Source organism: Artibeus jamaicensis, unplaced genomic scaffold (assembly GCF_021234435.1).
Source record: "Artibeus jamaicensis isolate MK-2021 breed Jamaican fruit bat unplaced genomic scaffold, CSHL_Jam_final contig_723, whole genome shotgun sequence".
Taxonomy (NCBI): Eukaryota; Metazoa; Chordata; class Mammalia; order Chiroptera; family Phyllostomidae; genus Artibeus; species Artibeus jamaicensis.
Window position 1 is genome coordinate 45,181 of NW_026521938.1, and position 12,843 is coordinate 58,023.

A 12,843-nucleotide genomic window follows, 5' to 3' on the forward strand; every position below is an offset into this window, starting at 1 on the left:
GGTCTTGAAACCCATGCAGGATGATGAACTTGACTGTGGTCTGGATAGCTAAGGTACACTGCCCCTTGTTGTCCTCCTGAGCTCTGAGCTGAGCAGCCTCCTATTACAGAACATTCTGGAACACTGCAACAGTTCACTTGCATGGAGTTCAGAGTCATAGTGAAGCAGGATAGGAAGAAGCAAGGAAAATTGGGGAATGGAATGGGGAAACTGCACAGGAAAATTAAAGAAGGCAGAACAGTCTGAACAACTTACAGCTAGCTGGTGAACTGAAAGCCCTTTTCTTGCCTAACCAAAGACACTTGAGAACAAATTATTTGTATGTCTCCTTTTTTTTAAATATTTTATTTCTTTATCTTTAGAGGGGAAGGGAAGGAGAGAGGGAGAGAAACATCAATATATAGTTGCCTTTCGTGCATCCCCTACTGGGAACTGGACTGCAGGGAACCAACCTGCAACCCCGGCACGTGCCCTGACTGGGAATTGAACCACGATTGTCTGGTTCGCAGGTCCGCACTCAGTCCACTGACCTACACCAGCCAGGGCTGTATCTCTCCTTCTTAATAGAAGAATATATAGTGTAAATCACTCTGGCTATAATATAAAAAACAGACCCAGTTAATAACATTTGTACCAGATGACCCCAAGGACAGATGAGGTCAGGGGGACAAAAAACAACGACAAAACAAATTAGAGCCCGACAGAACTAAGATAAAAGTAAAACAGAGGAACTGACCAGAGGATAATCCCCAACCCCCCATGTGCTCATTTTTGATGCATCAGCATATTAAAAACTTTCATGGGAAGCTGATGAATATTCTGCTGACACCCTCCCCTAAGATTCTTACCCGGAGAAGAGAGATACAAACCATCCAGTCAGAGACCTCGGGCAGCTCGCTCTAGATCACACCCACACCCCCCTGTCAGACATGAACTTCCTTCTGTCCTTCTGAGCTCTAAGGTGCCCTTGGTATTTTCAGCTGGGAGATCAGTGGGCATCAGCAGCTTGTCTCAGGCTTATCCCCCATCCTGACTTTTGGGTCCCCTTTTTACTGGACTCTCCAGTGAGCTGACTGCAGCCTGACCTTGGCTCACTCCTTTCCTGTAACACTCCCAGGACCCAGAGCAGCCCTGTCTAGGCTCTCTCCAGTGACTTCTTCTACCCCAAGTCCTTCCTCAGTGTCACTGTCTCAACTTTAACAAACATTTCAAAATCCCCTGGACATGGGTTGTGAAATCTCATCCAGAGGAAGTCAAGCATCCACATGCCACTCACCACACACCACACAGCACACACCACAGGCTGTTCTGAGGCTGAACTGCTCAGGCCCAGGCCTGTCCAGCACCAACAGTTGCCAAGAAACCCAGTGAGAATGAGTCATCAAGTCTCTGAGAGAAAACCCCCTGCTTTCACTGCAGCTTCCCCACCCAGACACCTCTGAGTCTCCTTTCCTCTGTCCCCCACAAGGATCCCATATTGAGTACCCAATGGATTTGCACTTGACCTTCTATGTGGATCCCATGCTGTCACTGCCTGAGACACATTAAGCGATCCTCTGTCTATAATTACTGTCATTCTGTTGATTGAAGCATTTAGAGGCATGACATTCTTGGGCTGGAACAAAAATAAAATGTTTTATAAAACCACAATACAAGAAACATTCCTGAATAAATATTGTGTCATTAACTTCTTAGGTTAATGAATTTCTGTGTCAAAATGTCAGCACTTTTAAATTGCTGAGACCTTTTACAAAAGCATCCTTCAGGAGTTTTGTCCCAGTTTTCAATCCCTTCAACCTTCACAACAGAATGTGGTCCCCACCCTCGGGCTGAAACGCTTATCACGTTCCTTCATCTTTGCCCAAATGATAGCTGGTTGGACTCACGCGGTCTCACAGAACATCAGCATCATACCATAGAAACGTGAGACACAAGGACATCCTGATACCACAGCGACGTGAGACACAACACAACCACACCGCGTGTTGTCTCAGCACAGACAGAAACAAGACCCGGTACAGCTCACACACTACCAAGCAGCCCCTGGCCGGGAACAGAAGGGAAGGCAGCGTCTTTCCTATCACCCCTCACCCTCGCTCCCGTCTGCCATGTCCGGAGGTATTTCCTGAGATACCCAGTCACAGACTTGCCCCCACGTCCTCACGACGCCAATCTAGAGAGGCCCCTGCACCCACAGACCCTCCTAAGGTCGCCATCCATAACCCAGGTCCTGGTCACGCCCTATCTCACTCCTTTCCTCAAAGATGCCCACAACCTGGGAGTGCGCCCCCTCCCCTCACAGCAGCAATGCCCACAGCCCACTGTCTGCCCCAGCCACCCTTAGGCTCTTTGGTGGAAGAACACGGACACACGTTACCTTCTTCTGTCAACATTTTTATGTGTCTTTGAGTTTGATTGTGGGCGTGAGTGTGTATCTCCAGAGCATTTAGTGGTTGACTGAGAAAGTTTTAAGTTTTCCTTTATGGTTTGTCATTTTTTGATCTTAGAGAATTTTTTTATTCCATGATTATAAAATCTTTGTATATTTTTTCATGTAGAAAGAGGCATCCAAGGGTGAAGGAAGACAGAATTGCGTGAATTCTGGGGGACATAGGGGGAAGACATATTGGTAAGGAATCTACGTTGGAACTCCACAGTTTACATCTTCCTCTTCACAACTTTTTAATTATGTACGGGGCCTGCAGGAATGTGGTATGTGTTGTGCTCACACATATTTATTTCTTGAGTTAATACAGACATGTGTGCCTGCTGATGTCTCCCGGTTCACAGAAACGACGCCAAGCGTCCCAATGTGATGTGCACAAGGACCGACTCCAGTGAGGAGCGTTTTTGATCATTCACAACCTTAAGGCCTTACATCACACTGTTGTGGATGTCTATACGCTCTGGTTGTTCAGTGGATATTGACTAATCTTTCTTGGGTATGCTGTATTTTTGAGGATGTGTCTAACACCCTCACAGACAAATGATACAAATTGATTAATTCCCTAACTGCCCTTAATGAAAATGGGGAACAAAAACCAAAATATCTTTCATGATGACCAAGAAAGTGCACAAACACACTCCTGCTATATTCCCAAGTGTCAAGAGCCCAGGAAAGTGATCTGTGAGGGCTGAGTCAGCCTCTTCTTTAAGGAACAGCAAGTTCACTTCAGAGAATGAGAGACACAGAACCTGTGATGACTGAGGTGTGGTGAACTGGCGAACACTCTCTCAAATGAACGTGAGCTTCTCCCTCAAGGAAAGTCAACAGGTAGTTGACACTTGACAGCACTTGTCTGGATGGAATGGAAGCTCTCAGAGGAAACCCAGGGTTTTGGCAAACGTGTGTCTCCTCACAGCAGCCAGACAGCTTCCCAGAGCTGACGACCATTTCCAGTGGGGTCTGCGGTAAGGTGAACAAGTGTGATTTTTGATGATGTGTCTGTAAATGCACCAACACTGGGAGAACTCTATCATTTAGTGAGACAATGCATCACTTTCAAATAATCCTGCATCAGTACAAGAGTCACTGAAATAACTAACAGAGTAGGAAATACTCAGTGGATTTGTTTTAGGTTCCACTTTGCAAAGAGCTTTTCAGGAACTACTATTTGTGTAGTTTCAGTGTATGATCCAAAGATAAATATCCACACTTATCTGAAATGGTAATTAAAATTCTCCTCTTACATATTTGTGTGAGGTTGTATATTTCTTTATATACCATAGCCAAAATAACACATTAAAAGCAGAAGCAAATGTGAAATGCAGCCAACTTCTAATTATATAGACAAGCACTGAGACTTGCAAAACTCAAATGTAAGGACATCCACACGTCGTACTACCTCATTCATTTTGGAGAGGTCATTTTTCATAAAAATATTATTCCTCATTGGTTGAGAAATATCTTTACCAAATATCATTGGTTATTAATATTTTTCAAAATGAATTAATTTTTTCAAACTGTTTTTATTTTTTGCATGGTAAATATTGATAGCTATAACTCACACAAATGAAATTATTTGGGGGATCCGCCATATTTTCTAAGACTGTAGAAATGTTCTGAATCCAAAATGTTTGAGAGTCGCTGAATAAAACATCCCGTGAGCCGGGACTCGGGGAGACAGCGGGACAGAGCTCTCTGTGCAGGAGGAGGAATGGGGCAGAGTCCCGGGTCCCCAAGCCAGATCCTCAGTGTATCAGCCCGAGGACCGAGTCTGGGGCAGGGACTCTCAGGGTTGGGGTGCGCCCTTCTCCCTCCGGTTTCCCTTCCCCTTCTCAAGGCTCCTTCTGCCTGGATACTCCTGACGTTCTGAGGCAATTCGGGTTTGTGTGTCCCAACTCGACACGAGCCAATCAGCGTCGCCGTGGTTTGGAGTATAAAGTCTTCCCACAGCACCCGAGTTCTATCTCCTTAGACGCACAGGGTTTGGGTCATGGGACCCCGAGGCCTGCTCCTGCTGCTCTCGGGGGCCCTGGCCCTGACCGAGACCTGGGCGGGTGAGTGCGGAGTCGGGAGGGAAGGGCCTCTGTGGGGCAGGAGGGAGGGGACCCAGCGGTGGCGCAGAACCCCGGGACATGGATGAGCGTCCCCAGACCCCAGACCCCAGACCCCAGACCTAGGACCCAGGACCCCCAACTCAATCCTCCCCTCTTCCCGCCCTCACCCCTCTTTTCTCAACCACCGAATCCTTAGCTGTTTTCCGGGCACTACGGCCCCCACCTCATACTCCAGACGCGCGCCCTCCGTGTCCCCAGGCCCACACACGCTGAGACATTACGGCACCTTAACGTCCAGACTCGGGAAATCCCAGTATGTCAACGTCGGCTACGTGGACGACACGGAGGTCCTGCGGTTCGACAGCGACCTCCCGCACGCAAGGGCGCAGCCGGGGTTGCCATGGAAGGAGCAGCCGTGGGTGCAGCAGGAGGATCCACATTTTTGGGAAGAGCAGACGCAGCTTTTCAAGCTGTGCGAACAGCATTCCGGAGCAAGACTGAACAACCTGCGAGCCTACTACAACCAGAGCGAGGACGGTGAGCCGCGCGCGGATCCGGGCACAAACCCCAACCCCACAGACGGGCAGGAGTCTCCGAGAATCTGTGGGTCTGAACATCCCCCCAGGGCTGCGGGATCCGCCCTGCGCCCCTCCCGGGAGGAGCCTGCGGGCATCCTAACCCAGTCTTACTTTCACTTAGTTTGCGTTTAATCCCCGCGGGACGGGTCGGGTCTCCACTGGCCGGATGCAGGGCACTTCTGTCCCCCAGCGGGACTAAAGTAGCTGGGCTGACTTTAGGGGGCCGTCAGGGTCTCACACCTTCCAGATTGTTTCTGCCTGCGTCGTGGGGTCTGGAGGGCGCTTCCTTCGCGCCTACGGTCAGTACGCCTACGATGGAACTGAAATCTTCACCCTGAACTTGGAGCTGAGTCCCAGAACCAAAGCCAACACGACTGCTCAGATCACAGTACTGCGCAATTTGTTGCATCAAGAGAATGTGGAGGGTTGGAGTGACTACCTGCAGCACAGGTGCATAAGCCGGCTCCGCCAGTTCCTGGAGAAGGGGAAGGAGACACTGCTCCGAGCAGGTACCAGGGCGCAGGCCTCCCAGACGAGGGGATCTGTGGACTGGGGCGGTTCCTACAAGGAGAGGAGGGAAATGGGGCAGTGTCAGAATGTCCCTCCTGCTGGGGAGGGGGCGGAGGCTTCCCCCTTTCCTTATTCTGTGACTCACTCCAGGGCCCAGCTTCCTCTAAAGGACAGTAAGGGGCCCAGCCTCTCCCTGAAATACCCACAGAGGTTCCCTCACACCCTGCAGCACCTGGGGCACCAGGAACCTCTCCCTAATTCTGGGGCTGAGACCTTCCTGGAGGCCTGATTTGAGTTTTTCTGACTCATCAGCCTCCACTTGAGTCTGTGTCTTCCCTTTGAGACCTGGACACTCCTACCCCAGGATCTCATCCTGATTCTGGAGCTTTCCAAGGAAATAGAAGAATATTTCATGTGCCTCTGTCCAGGCTGGTGCCTGGGTGGTACATTCCCTTCCCCCACCCTCGCTGTCCTGTCCACTCTCAAGGTGGTCACAGGAACACTTCTGGAGTGTCCCATGACCATGCAGAGTTCCTGAATTTTCTCACCCTCCCCTCAGACCCTCCAAAGACACACATCACCCACCACCCCATCTCTGACCAGGAGGTCACCCTGAGGTGCTGGGCCCTGGGCTTCTACCCTGCTGACATCTCCCTGACCTGGCAGCGTGAAGGGGAGGACCTGACCCAGGACATGGAGCTGGTGGAGACCAGGCCTGCAGGGGACGGGACCTTCCAGAAGTGGGCAGCTGTGGCCGTGCCCCCTGGAGAGGAGCAGAGATACACATGCCATGTGCAGCACCAGGGGCTGCCTGAGCCCCTGACCCTGAGATGGGGTGAGGAGGGGGCGTGGGCACAGAGCCTCTCTCTCCTCAGGGTGTCCCTGAGCAGGGTCAGGACTCAGGCCTCAGGATGACCTCTCACCTTCCCTTTGCAGAACCCCCTTCTCAGACCACCATCAACATCATGGGCATTGTGGGCATTGCTGCTGCCCTGGGTCTCCTTGGAGCTGTGGCTGCTGGAGCTGTGATGTGGAGGAGGAAGTGCTCAGGTGGGCAAGGGGTGGGGCTGAGTTCCCTGTCCCCTGGGGGTCAAGCCCAGGTGGAAGTGTGCTCTACCTCCTTAATGGGCATTGTGTCCCCACATGGGTGCTTGTCCATCTGGAGCCTGTTTCCTAACACTGACTCTAGTGAGGCCCGTGGGAAAGTGAGGGACACATTTATCACCTGATGGTTCTAGTGATGGGGACTGATTCCCAGCTATCTCGAGTCAGAGGGGAAGTTCTCTGCTGAGGACAGATGTGCAGAGTGGTGGTAGGTCCAGTCTGCACACATGTACTTTCCTCATGTTTCCAGATCCTAACGTCAGTGTTGAGTAGCATTTCTGGAATCTTCTCTGTGCTTCAGAATATGGGGTTCCTTTAAAATCACGGGACCCAGCCTCCCCCCTGACTTCTCACAGAACATTTTCTTCCCACAGGCAGAGGCAGGAAGAGCTACTCTCAGGCTGCCTGTAAGTCTGGATGTTGGGGAGGTGACATCTGGGACCCTTGGGAGAGTGTGGGCTGGAGTCTGTGAGGGGGGCTCCCCTACCCAGTAACTCTGCTGTTGTGTCTTCCCCAGGCAGTGACAGTGCCCAGGGCTCTGATGTGTCTCTCACAGCTCCTGATGGTGAGTCCCTGAGGGCAGAAAGTGAGAGACATTGGGACCAGGGTCACAACTGGGTTTTGAGGATTCTCAGAGTGGGACATTCTGAGCATGTCATGGGCTGTGGGAGAATGTGACACTTCTGAGACTGACCTGAATTTGTTCACAATAACTTCCTTTGCAGGGTGACAAGGCTCATTTCTCTGGGAGTTGGTGTGAAAACAGTCATTGCAGCCCCCCCCCCTTGGGACTTTAGGGTCCCTGACTGCTGTTTGTTCACCCAGCATCGGAATGTTATTTAATAATCTGAATTTCCCTGCATTACTTTAATATTAGTTATATATATATATATATAAATAAACCAGAAGTGTTGTTGATTAAAAGCTCCAAGGTGTATTGTTTCTAGTAGGTGTTATTCTATCTATACTTCATCCCACTTATTAAGCTCTTTTAATTCACTTGAAGTTCATACACTTACCATGAGGCATGGAGACAACCCGGGAGAGACAGACTCTGTGACACAGGACAAGGGGACCTCACGGCTCCCCAGTGATGTTCCCTGTGACCACCTGTACTCAATGAACTATTCACGGTTTCTTCCCGCACATCTGAATGTGACCTTCTGAACTCTTTGGCCAACGCTGGTTGAGGCCCCTGATTCTAACCAAGTGCTGCTTTGTCGCCTAGGAGTCTCCTCAAGCTTTCAGACCCCCCTCTTGTAAACCTCAGTATTGTCCATGTGGAGTCAGAGAGCTGACTAATCTGAAGGCGAGGAACACCTGCTTAAAGCAGGAACTGTTCCAGTGTCCACTGTCCTTAATCCACTGCAGATGCTGATCTCATTTTGCAGATGCTGAGTCCTGGAAGGTCATGGCCAAGGAGCCCATGTCCTTAGTGGCTTCCTCTGAGAGTCTGTCCTTAATAGAGAGAACCCTTGAGCCACGGGGTCAGTCTGGCTGCTGAGCTAAGAACAGAATCAGGAGACCAGGGACCAGCGAGGCAGGAGGGAAAGGTATGGGGAAGCTCCCAGGGTTCCAGGCTGCAGGTGCTGGGTGTTCTGACGGGGCTGTGAGTGGTGGAAACAGTGGGAAGGGACTGGACACTGAATGCATTTGCAAGATGGATTTCACAGCATTTCCTAGTGATTCAATCTGGGTGTGGGAAAGGAGTCAAGGAGGACACCCCACATTTGTACTGTGTTAGCAGAAAGATGGGGTTATATCAGCAGAGACGGGGAAGACTCTGTCAGGAGTATGTGTGGGGGAGGGGTGCTCCCCTCTTCAAGCATTCAGCTGAAGAGAAGGTCAAGGTGAGACGTCTGTTAGAAACACCAGTGAGGAGTCAGGTTGGACAGATGAGTGTGGGGACCTTGAGGAGAAATGTCTGGGCTGGAGGCATAGACTTGGAGGTGATGGTACGAGAATGACATTTAAAACCATGAGTGTGGATGAGACCACCAAGGGAGCCAGGACTGTGGAAAAGGAAGCAACAAGGTCTGGACACTGCACCTCCCTGTCCCGACAGTGGGGACGTTCATCCTGGTAACTCAACCAGGTGGATGATGGACAGGTCTCTCCATCATACAGTCACCATTTGGTGTTTGTCATTTATTAGTAATTTACAGGGAGATGTTCTGGGATTGTCCTGCTGTGCCCTTCACCACTTCCACACTCACCTTCCTTAGTCCCTCTCATAACTTTTACCCAAGTCAGTAAAAATATGATGGTTGTCCCATAACTGTCCTCAACATTTATTACTAGAGTATAAAGTACACCTTAGGGAATACAGTCCATAATATGGTCATAATAATGTGTGGTGTCAGATGGGAGCTAGAAGTATCAGGGATATTACTGAATAAGCCATATACATGTTTAATATGCATATATTTTAACTCATGGACACAGACAACATATAATCATATGGTGGCAGGGGTTGGTGCAGGTGGGAGAGGGAATGTGGGGATAAATATTGATGGGAAAAATAAATAGAAAAACTATTTTAAGTTTGAAAAGGTACTAACTTAGATATCATGCCCAACATTCTGACAGCATTTTGTGGAGATATTTGTGTAGTTTTTAACAAGCTCACAAGCCATCCTGATCTCAGACAGGGTTTGAACCACACAATTCTGTGATGGACTAGGGCCCAGATTGGGCAAAGGACTTCAATGCATGTTTAAGGGTTTTTTGGTTTTTCACTGGGGAAGGTAACATAGTTCATATGTTGTCATATGACATGAAAGGTCCAGCGTTTTCTCTATGGGGGGGGTGGGGGTGGGTAGGGTCAAGCGGAAGATTGAGAAAGTGGCCCTCAGTTCAACATCATGAAAATCTCAGAATGCACGCTCTCTGGGATTATCCCCCTGAGTGATTTCTGGAGCTTAATGGAGCCCCAAATTTTCTAATTAAAACATAAAAGGATTTTAATATGAGATACTGGGGGCTCATTTTGTTTCAGGAAAAGCCACGGAACACACCAGAAGTGCGAGCAGCAAGAGCTGTGGGACTACAATGCACAGAAAGACCAGCCTGGGTCACAGGAATGACAGTGTGAGGCGTTTAGGGAACAGAGTTCTGAGAAGAGAAGGAACTGGAGAAAAAGGGCCAGCGGAAAAAACCATGACATAAGCTCCTGGCCCAGATGTCCCTGCACCCCAATGACATGTGACTGTAAGCTCAGCTCCTCCCCAGGAGCATGGGACACTTTCTTGCCTCCTGCCCATGGCCCCTGAAGGTGTCTCTGTAATGGCCACCACTGTCCCCAGTCACCAGATGTGCCTGAGGATGATCAGCATCGGGCAAGTTTGCTCTACATTAGAGATGCCCCAGGCTCCCTACACAGACAGTGTTACTGACAGAACAAATGGCATTATAGTGGCATCTCTGTGGGGTGGTCAGGACCTGTAACAGGAACACACTCTGTCCCTGTAACTGAGGTCAGGAGCCACCATGCCTGACCTGTCCCTGCACAGAGCTGTGGAGCTCAGACCAGCCAGGTGGGGGCTCCCTCAGGTCAACTCTCAAGGCAAAATCAGGAGGCATCAGCCCAGGAAGGACTCAGAGCTGAGGGTGAGCAGTGCCCTGGTGGGACTGTGCTGAGCCTGCCTGGTCCTGAGCTGCCCCTCCTGCCTGGGCTGAGCAGGGGGGAGATGGGGACGTGCTGGGGGTGTTTCAGGTGGGGCCAGACTCAGGAGGGTCCCTGCAGGTCCCTGTGCCCTAAAGTCCCCATCAGTGAGAGAGAAAGGTTGGTCCTTCGGGAACCTGGGTGCAGCCTTTTATTGCAGGAGACATGGAGCTCCTCCAACCCTTACAGATGTCCCCTTTTCTGAGACCTCCCAGGTTTAGGGTTGGGTGCGAGGACAGGAATGTGAATTGCCATGCAGTTTTCCATTCCTTCTTGAGAATCCCAGATCCTGAAATAAGACCCAATGACAGACACCCACGCGGCACTGACAAAAGGACACAGAGAAGTGTCTGCCCTTCAGTGACCCACATGCACACTTGTCCTGTTTCAAATCCCCCTGCAGGAGGTGTCAGTCTCTCAAGAAGTCCTGCTGGGATATTGTCACCCTCCTGTGTGGTTACTGTGTGTGAGTGTCAGTCATGTTTCTGTCTCTCATTGAGTGGGGACACCCCTCTGACCTCTCATAACCTGAGGCAGCAGGGAAGAAAAGATTATTTAGATTGAGATGAAGTCTCGTTATTTTCGAAGTCTGCCTTAATGGGTGCATGTGGTGAAAATAATTAAATGTGACTTTTTAAAAAATTCAATTATAAATAAGAGAATACCTACTGGCAGTAATTCAACAGTGTGCTTCATATTCAGAAATATCAATGTTCTTCTCTCACATCAATGTTTATCTCACTTCCTCCCTCTCAGAAAGCAATGGAAAAAAGTCCTATAGTGAGGATTTAAAAAAAGATAAGAAGGAAAGGAAAAGTTTATTTAAGGAGGTGGCACCAAAGGCTGAGTAACAGGTGAGTTGATTCTCCAATGCCTCTAGGGTATGGGTTGTAGAAGGCACTAAGGGACTTTAACTCCAGGTCTCCTTTGATTGGTCAGCACTAGGTAAGACTCAGGGCAGTTGACCATTGCGTCTGGTCCTATGTCAGCAATGAGGCTGTTCTGTCTGGTTTCCCAAGTTCATTCTATAATTCATTCCAAAGTCTAAATCTTCATAAGTACATATGTGAGCACATCAGATATTCAACAACTTTCCTCTCTGCAGACACCTGTCTTCAGCCCTCACTCTTGCCACAGATGGACTGGGTCCCTCCACACCTGGAGTCGGCGGACATCTTGGAGGTTGGTCACCTCCTCTCAGGCAGCCCTGGCCTCTCCTGTTCTGGAATCCCTGTCACCTGGATTCTACATGTTCCTCTTTTTTTTTTTTTTAATTTACTCCCTCCTTTTTTCCACCTTGGTAGTATTTCCCAAACAGAATGTGAGAAGTTAACTGTGAAAACTCTAAACACATGCAGAAACTGTAGGCTATCCTAGCCCTTATTCACATCATGACTGAATATAGAACTCTGTGAAGGAAATAATTTTTTCTGCAGAAAGTAGGAGGCACTGCAAGAATGTCTTCTAGTCTCCATGCCCATGTTTGCTGCCTGTTCAAGTTTCCAAGGTCCCTCCCACCCTCTTTCTCAAATTCCATTGTGTTGTGTCTCAGAGTGGGTCTGTTTTTATCTGATATAGTCAGAATATGTTCAGTCCATTCAAACTGTAATTTGTTATCTGTAAACTTTGAGAAATATTCATAAAAATGTTAAAAATCATTTTGTTCTCATCATTATTTTTAGACAGACATTATAAACTGTGGGGATCTCTTGACTGACAGACTAATAGGTCTTTTCTCCTGCTTCCCCACACTATTCTATTTCTATGACTTAGTAGGAGAACAACATGAATCTTCCAGTTCACCTACTCAATTCTTAATTTCTATGACGTATTTAATTTCTAAGAGATCGTCCCTCTTCTATGACTATGCATAACTGTTCTGTTTCAGATGCCATTATCTTTTACATCTTTCAGATTACATGGAGACCAATGGAGGAGGACCTATAGGTCTGCTGGTCATGTGCTTCTGTGATATCAGGAACTTTCCCTCACAGCACTGGGTCATGATCACATTTCTCTGTGTCATTTCTGCTAATGGCCCCTCTCCCCCATGGCAGTGCCAGACTCACAGAGCCAGGGTTCCATCCCTGCTCTCCACTCTGTCTCCAGATCCTAACTAATCCTGAGACAACGGAGGCCTTGAAATGCATGATGGATGACAAACCTGATTGAGGTTTCAACAGCTACCTTACACTGACCCTCAATGTCCTCCTGAACTAAGTCTAGCAGCCTCCTATCAGAACATTCTGGAACATTGCAAAAACTTCACGTGCATGGAGTTCAGAGTCAGAGTGAGGCAGAATAGTAAGAATCTAGGAAAATTTCTGGGCATGTGGGATGGGGAAATGGAGACCAGAACATCAAAGTCAAAATTCCGTCCAAGATGGAGGCACAGGTAGACACACTGTGCCTCTTTGTACAACTCAAAAAGGACAACAACAAATTTTGAAACAAAACACAATCAGAACTAACAGAAAATCAAACTGG

At 48.8% G+C, this 12,843-nt stretch overlaps 1 protein-coding gene and 1 long non-coding RNA gene across 3 annotated transcripts in view; one reads left to right on the forward strand and one right to left on the reverse strand.

Moving 5' to 3' along the window:
- The first annotated feature begins 4,391 nt into the window (after positions 1–4,391).
- Positions 4,392–7,588, forward strand: LOC119045150 (patr class I histocompatibility antigen, A-126 alpha chain-like). 2 transcript variants are annotated; one of them, XM_053672025.1, is made up of 8 exons: positions 4,392–4,500; positions 4,759–5,037; positions 5,309–5,587; positions 6,148–6,423; positions 6,525–6,638; positions 7,067–7,099; positions 7,210–7,257; positions 7,418–7,588. In XM_053672025.1, the coding sequence occupies exons 1-8, from the start codon at positions 4,437–4,439 to the stop codon at positions 7,420–7,422; spliced, it is 1,098 nt and encodes a 365-aa protein (XP_053528000.1). In that variant the 5' UTR covers positions 4,392–4,436; the 3' UTR covers positions 7,423–7,588. The 2 variants fall into 2 exon arrangements, with proteins under 2 accessions (XP_053528000.1, XP_053527999.1); XM_053672024.1 differs by lacking the exons at positions 7,210–7,257; positions 7,418–7,588 and having other exon boundaries at positions 7,067–7,199.
- LOC119037819 (uncharacterized) overlaps positions 5,560–12,843 on the reverse strand; it is a 45,567-nt gene continuing 38,283 nt past the window's right edge. The window contains exon 4 of the long non-coding RNA XR_008392779.1: positions 5,560–5,639. This is a non-coding gene — a long non-coding RNA (uncharacterized LOC119037819). The remainder of the gene's footprint in view (positions 5,640–12,843) is intronic.

Excerpts from the sequence above, each read along its gene's own strand:
- LOC119045150 (XM_053672024.1), top strand. The coding sequence starts at position 4,437 with ATGGGACCCCGAGGCCTGCTCCTGCTGCTCTCGGGGGCCCTGGCCCTG. Across the intron at positions 4,501-4,758 it reads CCTGACCGAGACCTGGGCGG|GCCCACACACGCTGAGACAT; the intron begins GTGAGTGCGGAG and ends CCGTGTCCCCAG. Across the intron at positions 5,038-5,308 it reads CTACAACCAGAGCGAGGACG|GGTCTCACACCTTCCAGATT; the intron begins GTGAGCCGCGCG and ends GGGGGCCGTCAG.